Source organism: Muscardinus avellanarius, assembly GCF_963383645.1.
Source record: "Muscardinus avellanarius genome assembly, chromosome: 14".
Lineage (NCBI taxonomy): Eukaryota > Metazoa > Chordata > Mammalia > Rodentia > Gliridae > Muscardinus > Muscardinus avellanarius.
The window spans coordinates 42,632,683-42,651,170 of record NC_137800.1 but is presented as its reverse complement, the minus strand read 5'-3'; the positions used below and the strand labels follow the sequence as shown (position 1 = coordinate 42,651,170).

Here is an 18,488-nt window from a genome sequence, read left to right as displayed (position 1 = left end):
TCTCATTAAGTATGTGTATGTGTTCCAAATGCAAAAGAATCAGAAACCTTAAACACTTCTGGTCCCATGTATTTCAGATTAGTGACACACAAACTATGTTTTTTTTTTTTTTTTTTTTTTTTTTTTGGTGGTGGTACTGGGGTTCCTGGAAGCCCTTCTACCTCCGGGCTACACTCCCAGACCTATTTTTATATATTTTTTTTATTTTGGAAACAGGGTCTCTTAAGCCAGCAAGGCTGGCTTCAAACCAGCGCGATCCTCCTGTCTCTGCCTCCCAAGCGCGGGGATTACAAGCGTGTGCCACCACGCCCGGCCTCAAGCTATGTATTTTATCCCCCTCCTATCTGATACACTAACCACATTGCATGGCTTTCTGATAAATATGTCAGCCTTTTTCTGACATTTTTTTTAATCATGAACAAGGCATTTATCAAATATTAATGTGCTGTTTGTTTTTATTCTCTATTAAAATAGCATAGTTCACACATACAGAATATCATGCATTTCTGCTTTATCTCAATCTCAACGATTAAGAAATAGTTAATTTTATCATTTCATTTTAAAATGCCATAGCAAATGATATTCTAGCCTAAGAAATGCTGGTTCTTCGGTTTATCTGTGCAAACAAGTCAAGTTCTACATTGGATATTTCCCCCAAATATAATCTGAGTACACAGACATTGGAAGGAAATTTTTATATAAACATTTTCCTTAAATGCCTTTATCTCCCCACTACCCAAAAATGTGAAATGAGACTTTGTATTGAATAGGGAATAAACTTTAGAATTTAAGTATTATGGTCGGGTGTGATGGCACATGCTTGTAAACCCAGCATTCGGAGGGCAGAGACCAAAAGATCAGCGATTTGCAGACAGCCTCAGCTACTTAGGCCCTTCACAACTCAGTGGGATCTTGTTTCAAAAAATAAAAATACTAAAAAATAGGACTAGGGGTGTAGCTCAGAGGTACAATACCACTGGGTTCCATTCCTGGTACTACAAAAAAAAATTAAGTATTATAATTAAAATAATTGTTGAATGTTATGTCCAAAAGCTTTTTACATTCAATTAATCTGTACCTTATTTATTCAGCATAAGAAATTTTAAAACATTACAAAGTGATTTATCTTCTTGTTCAAAAATTTGGTATAGCCAGGCGTGGTGGTGTACGCTTGTAATCCTCGCACTTGGGAGGCGGAGACAGGAGGATCATCCAGGTTTGAAGTCAGCCTCGCTGGCTTAGAGACCCTGTTTCCAAATAAAAAAGGATAAAGTAGGTCTGAGAGTATAACCCAGAGGTAAAAGGGTTTCCAGGAACCCCAGTCCCCCCCCCACAAAATTGGGCATATAATGAAGAGATGATTAGTCAATTTTCTATTTCTTGGCCTGTCCTCCCTCCCTCCCTCCCTTTCTCTCTCCCTCCCTCCTTTTCTTCCTTCCTCCCTTCCTTCCTTCCTTCCTTCCTTCCTTCCTTCCTTCCTTCCTTCCCTCCTTTCTTCCTTCCTTCCTTCCATTCCTCTCTTCCTTCCTCCCTTTCTCTTTTCCTTCTGTCCTTAATATACATTTTGTACTTGTTTTGATAATAGATAGCTAGACAAGAAGAATGAATTCATTCTGATGAGCTGTTCCTTTTTAACAATTAAAACCAAATCCCTCCTTTTGAAGAAATTAATGCAATTCATTTTCCAATTATATATTGGAACAATATATTGGCATTATTAAGTTCTTTTATACATTGATCTGAGTTTAGTAGATTATTACAAAAAAATGAGAATACTTTTTAAAGCTACTACTACATATGTGGGAATTCAGTATTCATATACCTTTTTTTCAGTATAATATCCACAACCCATAGGCACTAATTGCAAGCATCATATGCAGCATGATAATGCAAATGATTACATTTTAAATCATCTTATTTACCTTATGAAGAAAATCTACTGATAGTAGAACTGATCAGAGAATTTAAATATAGCAGGGGGTAGCACCAGGACTTCCCATAGTCAGTCTAGATTCAGATTTATTTATTTATTTATTTAGTACTGAGGATTGATCCTGGGTAATTATACCTGTGAGCTACAACCTCAGCCCTATTTTATTATTATTATTTTTTAATTTTGAAACTGAGTATCACTAAGTTGCTAGGGTCCTAGCTAAGTTGTTAAAGGTGGCCTCGAACCTTCAATCTTCCTTTCTCAGCTTTCCAAGTACTGGATTACAGGCATGCAACTCCATGTTTGGCAGAATCCATTATCAAAATTGCAGTGACAGAGAAAACCACCTATGGTCAATGAATAGAAGATTCCAACATGCATTTTCAGTGGGCTTTTTTCATACTTGCAATTTTAAGATAACATTTTTCTTTTTTCATGTAATTGGGTATGGTCTTCTACTTGGTTACTGTCTATTGGTTGAGACCTCAGGATATGAAAACAATGCATAAGCATGTGCTTTAGCTTATCACCAATAAAAAAAGAATATGGAAATTTCACAATTGTATTTTTTTATAATCACATGTTCCTATGAGTTGGGCATAGGACACTTGAGAATTAAGTTCCTTTTAGGGATGAAATTGTATTCAGTTAGCTGGGTGTGGTGGCTCATACTTTTAATCCTAGCATTTGGGAGGCTGAGACTGAAGGATTGTGGTTCAGGACAGCCTTAGTTACTTAGTGAGCCCCTTTGCAACTCAGTAAGACCCAGTTTCAAAATAGAGAATAAAAAATACAGCTGGGGGTGTAGCACAGAGGTAGAATGTCCCTGGTCTCCATCCCCAGTACCACACACACACACACACACAAAAATCATATTCACTTGAGGTTTAATGACAACTACTGGTCGTTCTGTCTCAAATAGAGATAGCCTCTGTCCATGCACAGAACTAGGTTCTAGTTAGAGTAGCTTCTTATGCTCTAGAATATGGCTCTGGGGATAAGCTGACTATTGCTAAAGGATGTTTTATTTCAGGGTGCCATCTCTTTAGGGTTGAAGATGCCTCTCTCTCACTCTTTGTGGTTATAAGTATTGACTGAGGTTGTGTGTGTGTGTGTGTGTGTGTGTGTGTGTGTGGTACTGAGGGTGGAACCCAGGGGCTTTTCTACCTCCAGGCTGTGCTCCCAGACCTATTTTTACACTTTATTTGTAAACATGGTCTCACTAAGTTGCTGAGAGCCTCACTAAGTAGCTGAAGCTGGCTTTGAACCTGTGCGATCCTCCTGTCTTAGCCTCCCAAGCACGGGGATCACACACATGCGCCACCATGTCTGGCTTGACTGAGGTCTTGAAAGGCTCCAAAGAGGGAGAACTGAAGTTTCTTTTCCTTTTTCACTCAAGACATTTACCTATTGTGAGTTGAAATGGAGTAGTTAGATTTATTTACATTTTAAGCATGGTGCCTGGGAATGATAAGTTAATTATTCAACTTAATAAAAACACATAACAAACTGAACTCTATTTTGCCAAGTGACATTGCTGACCTACTGGGCATCTGAACATGCAGTGGTGGAGTGTTTTCTCATATGTTCTGCTCTCAAGTAAGTTCCTGGTTCAGCCAAACAACTGTGAGCACATTTCCATGAGAAGAAGCTCCTTGGGCCGCCTTGGCCAGGACAGCACTGACAATGCCACCTAATATCCAAGTCACAGACATTAATTCTCATTGTTACTATATGTTATCATGATGTATGAGAACAATAGAATAAAATATTGATTAAAATACCCAGATAAAGTTCTTGACTTAAATATATTTATGGTATGGAAATTTTGAAAGGCAGACAAAAAAGATAACTTCTCAATCCATTTTTTATTCAGAAAGTAACTAAAACCAACTAAATAAATTACAATGAAGACAAAAATAGCAAAAAAATATAATTTTGTGGTGACTACATCACAAATTAGCCTCAAACTTTAAGAGACTTATTTAAATATATAAATCATATTAGGAAATCCCATTAAAAACTGGGAGAGGTTAACAATTTTTAAATATAGATATATAGTAAGTATCGCAGTGTCCAGTATATTTACCCAGCAATTTAGAAATATTCCTCTTTTTTGAACAATATTCTTAAACCTTGAATATTCATAAAAATTGCATTTAATTGAACAAGGTAATAAAATTATTTTACTGTAATGACTTCATAAATGAAGGTATGATGCATTATAAAGTGCAGGTGACTCCAGCATCTTCAGAGTGTGTACAGGCTCTCACGCCCCATTGCTTGATTTTACACTCTTCAATAGATGATTCTCTCCCAAAGCAATATACTGCATCCAGCCATATTGGACCAGTACCTGCAAAGATCATATATAACTATATTAGTAAGTATGGCTAAGTATTTATGTTTGAGTGGAACAAAGTCATTAACTTATTCACTAAGTAAATACAAGCATAGCAGTCCTTATCTACATGTGAGTTCTTAGCTCTCTCAGAGAAAGATTCATAAATGAATCCCTAATTTAGGAAACTATATACTTAGGCCAACATACAAACTACTAAAATTTTAAAGTAATAAGAGCTATAATAAAGAAATCTACATAATTTTGTGAAATCATAGATTAAAGAATAGATATTTTTTTCCCTAAGGACATAATGAGTTTTGTTGTTAATCTAAAAATAAGGAAATAAGCTTTAATTACAATGGATATATGTAATTACCTGATCATCTAAGGGTACTTGGATTTTAAAAAGTCTTGTGGGAATATCTGAACTGTAATGACTACAGGCAAAAGGATTTTATAAGAAGCATCTTTATTCCTTTCTTATCTTCCAGTATATTTCAATGTACGTGTGCCCATTTTACCAAACATGCCATCTAATTTTAATTAAACAGACACTAACCCAATCAGTAAATGATTTATAAACTGTCCTGTAAAGAAACTATGGATTGAGAAAATTAATAACTGCATATATAAGCAAACAACAACAACAGAAAGTGGCAGAGCTAATACACACTCTCTTTGAGCTCTTTCTTGGGTACTTTATAGGAAAAATAATGGTTGTTTGCATTTAGCTATCTAATAGAAATGTAACAAAATAAATGAACAAGCTTGATTGCTACTAGGGAAGTTAAAACACCATTTTATCAATAAGAAAACAATTTTTTTTGCATAACTGGGGATTGAGCTCAGGGGTATTCTACCTCCTAGCAACACTCCCAGCCCCATTTTTATTTTTTATTTAAAACAGGATCTCACTAAATTGCAGAGGACCTCAAAAGTAGATGAGGCTGCCTGAGAAACTGTGATCCTCCTGTCTCAGCTTCCCAAGTACTGGGATTACAAGGGTGTTCCACAACACCCAGCTGACAATGTTTTATTTAAAAAAAAACAACAAACAAACAAACAAACAAAAAACACTTGTTATGGTTAGATAGAAAATGTTCCCTGAAAAGCTCATATATCAATGTCCAGAATTGATATAATGAAGTCATAAGAATTGTCATCATCTCATCAATGAATAAATCCATTATAATGGATTTACTAGGTGGTAATCTTAGGCAGGTGTAGTGAAAGATGGTCCCTAACTGTATTCTTCTCTTTGAATCCCCTTCCTTTCTTGCTGTCTTGCTTCTGGCCTCCATGATATGAGAACAGAGGTTTTCTCTCTCCCTCTCTCTGCTTCCTGCTATCAAATCCTCAGATCTGCAGATCTCAGCCTCACATGGACTAAACTCCAAATCTCCAAAATCTATGAGTAAATAATTCTTCTTTTATCTAAGTTTGTGGTTAGTTCTTTGGAATTAAAGCAGTGAGATTGTTGACCTAGACATACTAGGAAAAGATAATTTAAAAAATAAATGTTTGGAAATGTTTTTCTGATACTCTCTAGAGATGTTTTAAGCATATTATTTTCCTTTAAGCTTAAGATATTTTGAAACAACCTTTGAAAAACTTTGAAATAAATGGCTTCATTAGGTTTTGCTGTGTGTGTGTGTGTGTGTGTGTGTGTGTGTGTGTGTGTATAGCCACTCATTATATAAAAAATGAAGCTATTCATTTAAAGCTATTTAGTGCATTTATTTAAAATCACTTTATATATATAATATATACATATATACATATATATGTGTGTATATGTGGGTTTCTAAATACACTGCGTGTATTTTGCTAAGTATATAAAATTGTAAAGTTTCAAACCTCCTGATGAGTTTTCAAGAGCAGTTAATGCCACCAAAAACTGATGATCAGCTGCATCTGTGAGTGTGTGTTTGTGTGAGTGGTGTGTGTATATATTTCCATCTAAGTATATAAAATCTTATAAAAACATTTTAGAAAGTTCTAAAGGGTTCCTATAAATATAAGTGAACAATAACATTTGTATATACACAGTAAGGCTTCTTCCAAGCTGATCTAGAAGGGAGTCGGTGGAACATTTAAAAAATTGTCCAGCCATAGTGGTGCACACCTGCTATCTCAGTACTTGGGAGGCTGAGACATTAGACAGGTCACAGATTTGCAGTCAGCCTTGGCAACTTAGTGAGACCCACCCCCCAACTTATTTAGAACATGTTACAAAATAAAAATAAAATAGGGTGGAGAGTATAGCCTAGAGTGAGAATATACCTGGTTTCAATACCCAGTAACATACACAAAAACACATGTATGTGTTACATGTATAGACGATTTACTGTATAAATAAACAGAAGGGAAAATTAGTAAAAGTCATGATTCTGTCATTCCTCTGAGATTATGAGAATGAATTCGTCCCATGGCCTCTGTCCCCAGGCTAGTGTGAGGTTTTTGCTCTATATTTTGTAGATCCTAATCATTGGATTCTGATCTCAGCCATGCAGAATGTTTACAATTCGAGAAAAGGGAATTGAAAAGGAACATCTTCCCATTTGCTGAAGCATTCGTCCAGCAGTGACAACATGTGAAAGAGATTGCTAAGTCAATTCATGAACTGACACAGAACACACATGTTTAGAAACTGTAGTAAAGCAATTAATGAATGCTAAAATATCAAGAGCATTTTGTTAGCAATGAAAATTTAAGCTCAGACTTCTGGGAAGATGGCAATCAAGAAAAGCACCGTTTACAAGTCCTGCTAACACTCGTTGTCTATTGCCACAAAATCAATGTTTTACATAGCCAGAAAACACTATCAGTAGAGAAATAAACCTATAAATACAAGAGACAGAGAAAAATAAGACTAGAAGAACAACCAGAGATCAGGAAAGAAACCTGCCCGCCTTGTGGCAGGTGGGTGCTGTGCCGGTGCCATCTTGCAGTACCAGGCTCCAGAGAGGAAAAGGTAAACAAGGAGCTGAAGTGAGCACCAGTGGATCAGTTGATTGTAATTTAGCAGTTCTTTCAGCACAAAGACCATCTAAAACTTCCAGTGGCCAAGCTCATCTTGCCCTACAGGGATTCAGAACAGAGCACGAAAGCAGAAAAGAAAGAAACCAGCCTCACAGCAGAGAGCCTGGTAGTAGCACCATATTACCAGCAGCTGAGGTGAGTTCACCATGCCCTTGAGAGCTTCAGACCAGCATGCAACAAAAACATAAGTGAAATTGCAGCCCATACAGGAAAAATCCCAGCGCTGCACCCACAGGGACTAGCACAGCTTTGATAAACTCCCTGGGTCTGAGAACTTGCAGTTCAACTTAATGAAGAAGTAGGGGTGGCAGGGATACCATGCCCTGGACATAGCTCCCCGTGGGAAAATGCCCAGCCCGGTGCCCCCAGTGTCTCGTGCAGACTCGGCTAACTCCCTAGGTCTGAGACTTAACGATACAAGCCAGTAAAGGCCCTGGAGATTACCACAAACTCCAGGGATCCAGAGCACCGTAAGTGAAGTCCTGGTGACCTGGAGAAGAATCCATAAAAGGCACAAATTTCTGAAATCATGGGAAGGAGGAACAACAATGGAGCAATGAGCTCCCACAACCCCACAATATCAAAACCTGATAACACAGAAATGCAGAGATCTCCAGAAGATCAAATCAGGAATGTAATTGTAGAAATAATACAGGACTTTTGAAAGAAATTTAGAGAGAGTCTGAAAGAAATAAAGGATATAATCATTGAAGTAAAAGCATTAATACAATCTATAAACAATTGATTAGACCACATGGAGAATAGAATCTTGCTCTTAGAAGATGATTACCCAAAAAATAAACATATAGTTTATAACTTAGAAAAAAAATCAACAGCAGGAATTGGACATTGAAGAAATATGGGCCCATTTTAAGAGAGCTAACCTAAGAATAATCGAAATAGAGGAGGGAAAAGAAGGTGAAACCAAAGGAATCAATAATCTCTTCAAAGAAGTAATAGCGGAAAAAATTCCAAACAGAGCAAAAGGTCAATACACAGGTTCAGGAAACTTATAGAACTCCCTTTTGACAAGATCAGAGAAAAGGTTCCCATGCCACATAATAGTAAAAATGACTAAGGTAGAAGCCAAGGAGAGAATCGTAAAGACAACAAAAATAAAAGGTCAAGTGACATTCAGAGGGAGACCAATTAGAATCAGTCCAGACTTCCCAAACCAAGTCATGAAAGCCAGAGGGCTTGGAGTAACATATTCCAAACTCTGAACAAAAACAACTTCCAGCCAAAAATTTCCTACCCAGCAAAGCCCTTGAAAAACAGGAACAATCTAACCCCAAAGACAATAGAAGACAGAAAATTATTAAAAATAAGAGCAGAAATTAACAAAGTAGAATTAAAGTATTTTTAATTAAAAAAAATAGAGAAAATCAACAAAACCAAATCCAGTTTCTTGAAAAAATTAACAAAATAGATAAAGCACTAGCCAACCTAACTAAACAAAAGAGAATCAAACCAAATTTTGAAGTTAAGAGATGAAAAAGGAGACATTACTACCGACAGTGTAGAAATCAAAGGATTATCAGAAACTACTTCGAAAAACTATACTCCAACAAAATGGAAAATCTGGAGGAAACTGACAACTTTCTGGATAAATACAACCTTCCCAAACTGAGTCAAGAAGATATAGAATATTTAAGCCAACCAATAGCAATCAAAGAGATTGAAACAGCAAGTAAGAGTTTACCATCAAAGAAAAGCCCAAGATAAGATGTTTTTCTAACTGAATTCTATAAATCCTTTATAGGAAAGCTAACCCCAATACTCCTCAAACTATTTCATGAGATAAAAAAGTAGGACTCTCCCAAATATATTCTATGAAGCTAACATCACACTAATACCAATACTGGATTAAGACAGTTCAAGGAAGGAAAACTACAGGCCTATACCTCTGATGAACTTGGATGCAAAACTACTAAACAAAATATGAGCAACACATGTTCAAAACCACATAAAGAAAATCATACACCATTACCAGGTAGGGTTCATCCCAGGGATGCAAGGTTGGCTCAACATATGAAAATCAATCCATGTAATTTATCATATAAACAGAATAAAACACAAAAACAACATGATCATTTCAATAGATGCTGAAAAAGAATTTGATAAAATCTAACACCCATTTATGACAAAAGCACTACAGAGAATTGGAATAGAAGGAACATATCTCAACATCATAAAGGCAATCTACAAAAAGCCCAGAGCCAACATCATATTAAATGCGGAAAATCTTCGAGAATTCCCCCTAAAAACAGAAACAAGACAAAAATGACCATTATCACTTCTCTTCGATATAGTAAAAGAGACACTAGTGAGCAATAAGGCTAGAAAAGGAAATCAAAGGAGTACAAATAGGGAAAAAAAGAACTCAAACTTTCACTATTTTCAGAAGACATGAATCTATATTTAGAAAACCCAACAAACTCTACCAAAATGCTTATAGAACTGATCAACAAATTCAGCAAAGTGTCTGGATACAAAATCAATCTCAAAAAATCAGAAGCTTTTCTGTAAAACAACCATAAATACACTGAAAAATAAATCCATAAAATACTTCCACTCAGGATTTCCCACAAAAAATAAAATACTTAAGAATAAACTTAACCAAGGAGGTAAAGGACCTCTACAAAGAAAATTTGTAACATTTCTGAAAAAAGAAATAGAAGATCTTAGAAGATGGAAAGATATTCCATGTTGATAGGCAGAATAGATATCATTAAAATGTCCATACTTCCAAAAGTGTTCTACAGGTTTAACACAGTGCCCATCAAATTACCAAGATTATTCCTCACAGACAGAAAAATCAGTTCTTAAATTCATTTGGAACAACAAAAAACCCAGAATAGCCAAAGTATTTCTCAGTAACAAAAACCATGCAGGAGGAATCACAATACCCAACTTTAAGCTATACTACAAATCTATTTTAAGAAAAACAGCATGGTACTGGCACAAAAACATATACATAGACCAATGGAGCAGAATAGAAGACCCAGAAACAAGTCCACACACTTACAGCCAATTGATTTATAACAAAGGGGCCAAAAACATACACTGCTAAAAAGATAGCCTGTTCAACAAATGGTGTTGGCAAAACTGGTTAACCACATGCAGAAAATTGGAAATTAATCCCACTTTCTCACCCTGCACAAGAGTCAACTCAAGATGGATCAAAGACATTGGAAATTAGGCCTGAGACGTTGAGGTTCCTTGAAGAAGGCATAGGTCCAACACTGCAACACATAGGCACAGATTAAAAACTTTCTCAACAAGACTCCAAAGGCACAACAAACTAAAAGGTGAGTCAATACATGGAATTGCATGAAATTGAAGAGCTTCTGCACAGCAAAGGAAATTTTCAAGAACATAAATCAAGAGCCAACATAATAGGAGAAGATTTTTGCCACCTACACCTCCGATAGAGGAATAATATCTAGAATATACAGAGAACTTAAGAAATTCAACACAAAAACAAAGTAATTCAATAAAAAATGGGAAAGCAAACTGAGCAGACACTTCACAAAAGAAGAAATCCAAATGGCCAATAAATGCATGAAAAAAAGCTCAACATCATTGGCAATCAGAGAGATGCAAATAAAACTACCCTGAAATTTCACCTAACCCCAAATAGAATGGCAATCATTCAAAACACAAACAACAAGATATGCTGGTGAGGATGCAGAGAAATGGGAACTCTAAAACATTGTTGGTGGGATTGCAAATTAGTCCAACCACTGTGGAAAACAGTATGGAGAATCCTCAGAAAAATGGGAATAAATCTACCATTTGATCCAGCAATGCCTCTTCTGGGTATATACCCAAAAGTAAGGATACCAAACTACCAAACTAATGCATGTCTATCTATGTTCATAGCTGCACAATTCACAATAGCCAAACTATAGAACCAGCCAAGATGTCCATCAACAGATGAATGGATTAAAAAACTATGGGATATGTACACAATGGAATTACTCAGCCATAAAAAACACACAATTACATCATTTTCAGGGAAATGGATGGAACTGGAGGACATTATGTTAAGCGAGAAAAGTCAGTTAAAAATAATCAGATGCTTTCCCTATTATGTGAAAGCTAAGAAGAAATGGGTCACAGAAGGAACTCTAGATGAAAAGGTAATTCTATAGAGGAGCAAACAAGACAACCTAAATGAGAAGATGGTGGAGGGGAAAAGGAAATTCTCTAAAGCACAAGATTTACTTAAACATATTGAAGTCAACCACTAAGCCAAGCATGGGAAGGAGTGATGGGGAGGGAATGGGGTGGGAATTGGGTAGGATCTAATGTCCACACAAGTCTTTTACCCTATTATGTTGTAGAAATACAATGTACCAATGGAAAAAAATAAAAAGTTAAAAATTAAGCTTTCTCTAAAGGATTTACCTCATGGCAGGAAGCAGTCAGTGTACATTTGACCTATTATCTCAATAAATCCTCAAATAATCTTTAAAAATTAAGTGCTATTATTGTACTGATTTGTTCTTACAGTAACTGAAAATCAAATAGAATGAGCAACTTTGCCCAAGGTTACAAAGCATTCCTGCCCTATTCTGTTCAGAGCCAGTGTCCTAAATCAGTGATTTACTGCAACCACCTCCCCTGACTTTTTAGATTCAGTCACAACACAAATCTGCTTTCAGTGCCTAAATGAATGAACTAAACAAAGATCTATTCTCCTTCCTGGGGACTAATGTTCTGGCAGATGAGGTACTAAAAGGCACATGTGGTAAAATTGATATTTGCATCTAGAATCTCGTATTCCTATTCTGCTACTTTTTTCACTGTAGACATATAAATGTAATGTATATTCAGTACTTTGGGTAACTCTATCTCCTGCTACATGGAAAAAATTCAGACATGGAGAATGTGTTTTGAGTGTTTTGTATATGATAACATGCTAGGGATTTTAAAATATAATACTAGCTGGGTGTGGTGGCACACATTTGTAATCCCAGCATTTGAGAGGCGGAGACATGTCATAGGATCAAGGTTTGCAGTTAGCCTCAGCTGCTTAGTGAAGTCCTTTGCAACTTAGTGAGACCCTGTTTCAAAATAAAGAATAAAAAATAGGGCTGGGGGCATACCTTGGAGGTAGAATGCTACTTGGTTCCATACCCAGTACCACAAAATACACACACACACACACACACACACACACACACACACACACGTATCTCTACATTTACATTTTATAATAACCTTGCAAAGTAATGCCAGTTATCTCTATTTCATACATAAATAAACTAAGACTCCGAAAGGGTGTAAGATTTTCTCAAAATACCAGAGAATAGAGCCAAGCATAGTACTACTTAAAACTTAGTGATATTTATTGGCTACACAGATGCCCAAACTGAGTTATAGAAATAATTTCCCAAGATTTGTTTTATTTTTATATTAATATATTCAGGACTATGGAGCCTAAGGGAAATTTTTATTTAATACATGTTTTCCATTGCATTCCAAATTGCTTTTTGCATTAAAAAAATAATGCAAAGGTAACATAAAATTCATAAAATTTTATCCTTGCATAAACCTAAAAATAAAGAAAATTTTGTTATAACAGTTTTCAAGGATTTTTAAATTATTGCTGCTGTCATTGTTGTATTTTTGCCTCATAACTTTTTCAACTCAATAGAAACTTATGTAAAATTGACATGTGTATTTTAGATATTTTTTCCTCTAATATCTATACTTGTCTATTGATCTTATTATCTCATCTATTCCTATGTATGTAGCATTTATCTATGCCATCTATCATCTATCTACTTATGCACCTCTATAATGCTTTACATTTTGGGGCAAGTGGGCTGATTTTGTGTTTCTAAAGAAATATTCAAAGTGCTGTCCATGGCCTCTGGAGTACCATGAACTTGGTATATTTCTCAGATACCACATTTTGAAGATCTTCTCTGAGAAAACACATTCTGTATCGAATCAGAGTTGGAAATGCCATTGAATTCTGAATAAAGATACATGGGTGGACTGAACAATGACTTGGACCCTAGTTTTGTAGAAGCCATTTATTTTCTCTCTATTTTATCATATGCAAAATAAAAGGAATACAATAGTTCTGAGATTTCATTTGCCTTTAGTATTCTAGAACTTCAAGATTCCAAAGAAACAAGCTCTGTAAAAAAAATAAGTGATCAATAGTTTATAAGAATGTTTTGTCTAGTGAAAAAGAATGTGGAATGAGAGACAGGTTAAGACAAAAACTGACACACACTCCCCTTGTCATCCAAATGGTTATGCAAATTTGGGAAGTTTTGTGATCTCTACTAGTCACACTTTATGAAAAATTATAGTGGTGTTGCATTGGGAGTGTATTGGGAGTGGTGGTGTACACCTGTAATTTCAGTACCTGGGAGACTGAGACAGGAAGATCTTGAAGGTTTGAGAACAGCCTTAGCAATTTAGCAAGACTCTGAGAACCTAGCAAGTCCTTATTTCAAAACAAAAGTTTAAAAAGGCTAGGGCTATAGCTTGGTGATATAATGCCCATGGGTTCAACCCCTAGTACTAATGTAAAAAAAAAAAAAAATAGGTGCTACAATATCTCTTTCTCACAAATGCTGTGAACCCTAAAGGAGAACATATAGTAAGCACTTGATAAGTAATGTGATTCCATACTTAGAACTATCTTTATTATCATAATGTGATATTTTGTGGTGTTAAGATAAGACACATGGTCAAAACTTGGTCTACAAGGCAATTTTGCATTTTTTCAAAAGAGGGCACCCATGAATATGGGAGAGAGCTCACCTCATAAAAATCCAGGTGAGTCTTTTATATCCCTGATGCAATGCTCCTCCTGTGCTAAACTCCTATTGGTGGAAGTCACAGCTTCACATTCTTTTTGGTCAGCTACAGAGGAGGTTGGGAGGGGGTCAGCACCTGCATTCTCTTAAGAGATGCTAACTTTACAAAAAAATGTAAATCCCTACCAGATTACAAAATGGTGGTTTAAGTTTAAACAAGTCCTTTAACAAAAAAGACACAAAGACATTCTCATAATAACAAAATAGATATATTACAAATTCTATAGGATAAACATTTTCTTCTATAATAGCCAATATGCAAAGATTTATACTTTAAAACATTTAATGTTGATAAAGCTGTTTGCAAGTTTTGAGTTCTGATCCACTGCTATATTTTATTTATTAATGGGATTATTTTTTACTCCCTTTCACTAAAGAATAGTTCAGAGATCCTCTGTTTATCCTTGCATTTTTTGAAAATTCCACTAGAAAATTGATTATAGAACCTGAAGGTGGTCATATAAAAGCAAAGAATAGTCAATTAGGGTTGAATAAAAGGGGGCACTTAATGTTTAGAATTTTCTTTTGTTTCTATTATTGGGTTTGGAATTCAGCTCTCTAAAATTTAGGAGAAGATGAAAAGCTACTCCTAGCCCAGCTCGTCTCTCCCTCACCAGAATTGAGACAGGCCCGGATATATATCTCAACAAAGTCCTAGAGATAGGAGCTTGTCTGATAGAGCTCAACCAAGTTTGCTACAGAGATACCAGGGAGCAAGACGTGGGGAAAGCCTGCATAGAAAAGAGAAATGACTCCTCTTCCTTCCCTGCTTGCACAAGATAAATACCAGATCCTGCTCAGGGCTTCCTTAATTTAACTGGTTTTTGTCTTCTCAAGAAAAAGAAAGAACATTCTACCTTATGCAAAAGGTGCATCCAAATGAAAGAACCTATTTAAAGGAGCGTGCTTTAAGCTTTATTCCAATAAATCATTTTGCTTGCAGCTGCAAAACTAATTGTTCCTAAAGCTAACAAGGATTATCTCCTGTAAGCCAGGTTTGCTATTTTAAAACAAGAAAAAAAAAGCATGTGTGTATGTGTGGTGGGTGGAGAGGAGAACACTGTGTCCAGAAAAGTGTGTTCTTTATGTAATGGAATAATTCTACAAGTGGGATAATTTAAAATTTTCTCTTTCTGTTGCAATTTTGGAAATTATGTATAGTATAATATTAATCTGATTCTTTTTATTTTATGAGAATAATAAATAATTAAAACTCAAATACGAGTTTTTCTGTTACTCTCCTACCCATTCACTTATATTTCTAAGTATCTTTTTCTGTCTTTATTCTGTATTCAAAATTATTTTTTCCAACTCTCAGGTAAAACCATAAAATGGAAAAATAAGAAATAGTCTAAATAGTTTTCCACAAAAAGGTTGTTCACCATGTCTAATCCCAAAGCAGCTTATGATGTAAGCTTGTCTCTTAAAATATAATATCCAATGAAGCAGATCACAAAATTTATTTTTCAAAAAATATTTTTCTTCACAGTCTTTGGTCTAATTTCTAAGTCTTTGTTCCATCTCTAGTTGATTCCTGTGCATGGTGAGTGGTAAGTATTTAGTTCTATCTTTCTACAAATGGGTAGACAGTTATCCCAGCAGCATTTGTTGAAAAGGCTGTTTTTTGGGTTTTTTTTTTTTGTTTTTTTTTTCTTCCAGTGTATGAGTTTGGCCCCTTTGTCAAAGATCAATTGACTACAGGTGTGTGGGTTTGTTTCTCTATCTTCTATTCTATTTCATTGGTCTGTATGCCTGTTGTTGTGCTAATATCATGTTGTTTTTACTACTATTGCTCTATAGTATAATTTGAAGTCAGCAATTGTCATACCTCCTACATTGTTCTTATTGCTGAAAATTGGTTTGGCTATTCTGAATCTTTTCTTTCTCCATATAAAATTCATGACTGATTTTTCTAGGTCTATGAAGAATGTTGTTGGTATGTTGACAGGAATCGCATTGCATCTGTAGATCACTTTTGGCACAATGGCCATTTTGATGATATTTATCTGCCTATCCATGAGCAAGGGAGATCTTTCTATCATCCAAGGTCTTCAATTTCTTTTATTAAAAAATTTTATGTGAATCATGTGAATCATATTGAAAATGGCATACATTCAGAATGTGCTTGGTGCCCTCTCGTTCTCCCCCTTCCTCTTGCCCTCTCCCAACAATGAGTGTCCAGGTTGACCATGCTACTACATTCATACTTTTACACATATTTGGATGTAGCTCTTCCACTAATCAACCTCAGCCTTCTTCATATCCTACCCTTTCATTTCAGCTTCACTGAAGTTTCCCCTCCATTATCTGGAGTCCCTCTGTTAATTGTAATAGTCCCTAATTTAGGCATATTAGAGAAAACACATGTCATTTCTCTTTCAGTGTTTGGCTGAACTCACTTAACATAATGTTCTCCAAGTCTTTCCATTTTTAATGTTTTATATTTTTCACTGTAGAAGTCTTTTACATCTTTGGTTAGGTTTATTCCTAGATATTTTATTGGTTTTTAGGTTATTGTGAATGGAATTCTTTATTTCTTTCATTGTAGTTCATTGTTGGTATCTGGAAAAGCAACTGATTTCTTTGGATTAATTTTGTATCCTGCAACTAGAGGAGGGCATAGGCTCAACACTCTTTAGGTTCTTGATGGTTTCCTTTGAAACCATCAAGAACCTAAAGAGAAAGCTTACAGAATGAGAGAAGATTTTTACCACCTCCATTCTGATAGAGGGCTAATATCCAGAATATACAAAGAGCTCAAAAGACTCTACACTAGCAAAAGAAATAACCCAATCAAGAAATAGGCAACTGAAGTGAATATACACTTCACAAAAGAAGAGATACAAATGGCCAATAGGTACATGAAAGTATGTTCAACATCATTAGCCATAGGGAGATGCAAATCAAAACTACGCTGAGATTCCATCTAACCCTAATCAGAGTGGCAAGCATAATGAAATCAACAACAAATGCTAATGAGGATGTGGGGAAAGAGGAACTCACTTACACTGTTGGTGGGAGTGTAAACTAGTTCAGCAGCTATGGAGATCAGTGTGAAGATTCCTTAGAAAACTGGGACTGGATCCACATATGATCCAGCTGTACCACTCCTGAGTATCTTTCCAAAGGAGTTGAAATCACAGAAATACAGCAACATAAAAAACCCATGTTCATGGCAACACAACTTATAATAGCCAAAATATGGAACCAACCTAAATCTCCATTAACAGATGCATGGATTGTAAAATTATGGGAAATACACACAATAGAATTCTACTCAGCAATAAAGAAAAAGAAAATCATGCCATTTGCAAGAAGATGGAAAGACCTGGAGAACATTATGTTAAGTGAGATCAGCCAAGCACAGAAAAAGAAGTGACATATGCTTTCTCTAATATGCCCAAACTAGGGAGTATTAGGGACGGATACCAGAGGGACTCCAGATAATATAGGGGAAACCTCAGCAAAGCTAAAATGGAAGGGTAGGAGAGGAAGAAGGCTAAGGTTGATTAATGGAGGAGCTATATCTAAATATGTGTAAAAGTATGAATGTAGCATGGTCAACCTGGACACTCATTGTTAGGAGAGGGGAAGAGAAAGTGGGGGGTAGGCACAAGCACAGTCTGAATGTATGCCATTTTCAATATAATCCACATAAAAATAAAAAATAAAAAGAAGAAAATATATTTTATTTTAGACAAAATAACCTTGGTTCTATTATTTCTTTGTCCCAGAACATCTTGATTTATTATTTAAAATTCTCCCAATGACTCTTTAGTTGTTTTGTATTGATCTCCAGGCAGAGAACTAAAACAAGACCTAGGTCATTATAAATTAGAAGATTATGAGAATTCTGTTCACACCTCTGTACAACAAAGAATCACATTTACCTCTGTGACCCTTGGAACATCATTGATGTTGTCATTATACCATATAATACCTATCTGACTTATCTTCCAAAGAGAATGCCAAATATACTCGTGATTTTACACTGTGCTAGCTGTTATCTGTGATCTCTTGCAGGACTGAGCAATACTGTGAGTTAGGCTTTGTAGTGGGCTCTTTCCATATGCTAGTGCATTTAAGATTCAAAACAAATCTTCCAGGTTGGTATTATTCTCATTCCATTTGAAATGAAATTGAAACTGTGAGACATAAGTGCCAGAGCTGTTTTCAGTTTTTGTATTCTCAGTTAAAAGACCTTTTGAATTTACTTATCTAGGTGCTTGAAAATGTGAAAGGTGAGCCAACATCCTAATAGTCTTTGTTTTTATCAGAAAACTGGGACAATGTATGGAATCACCAAACACCATTAAAACAC

The 18,488-nt window shown here is 35.6% G+C and overlaps 1 protein-coding gene across 1 annotated transcript in view; it reads right to left on the bottom strand.

Annotated features, from left to right (window-relative positions):
• Positions 1–4,155: 4,155 nt before the first annotated feature.
• The window catches only part of MSR1 (macrophage scavenger receptor 1), a gene marked incomplete at both ends in the record, with an annotated part of 78,813 nt that continues 64,480 nt past the window's right edge, over positions 4,156–18,488 (bottom strand). Inside the window, one exon of the mRNA XM_080709879.1 lies at positions 4,156–4,289. Coding sequence (XP_080566005.1) covers positions 4,156–4,289 — 134 coding nt within the window. The remainder of the gene's footprint in view (positions 4,290–18,488) is intronic.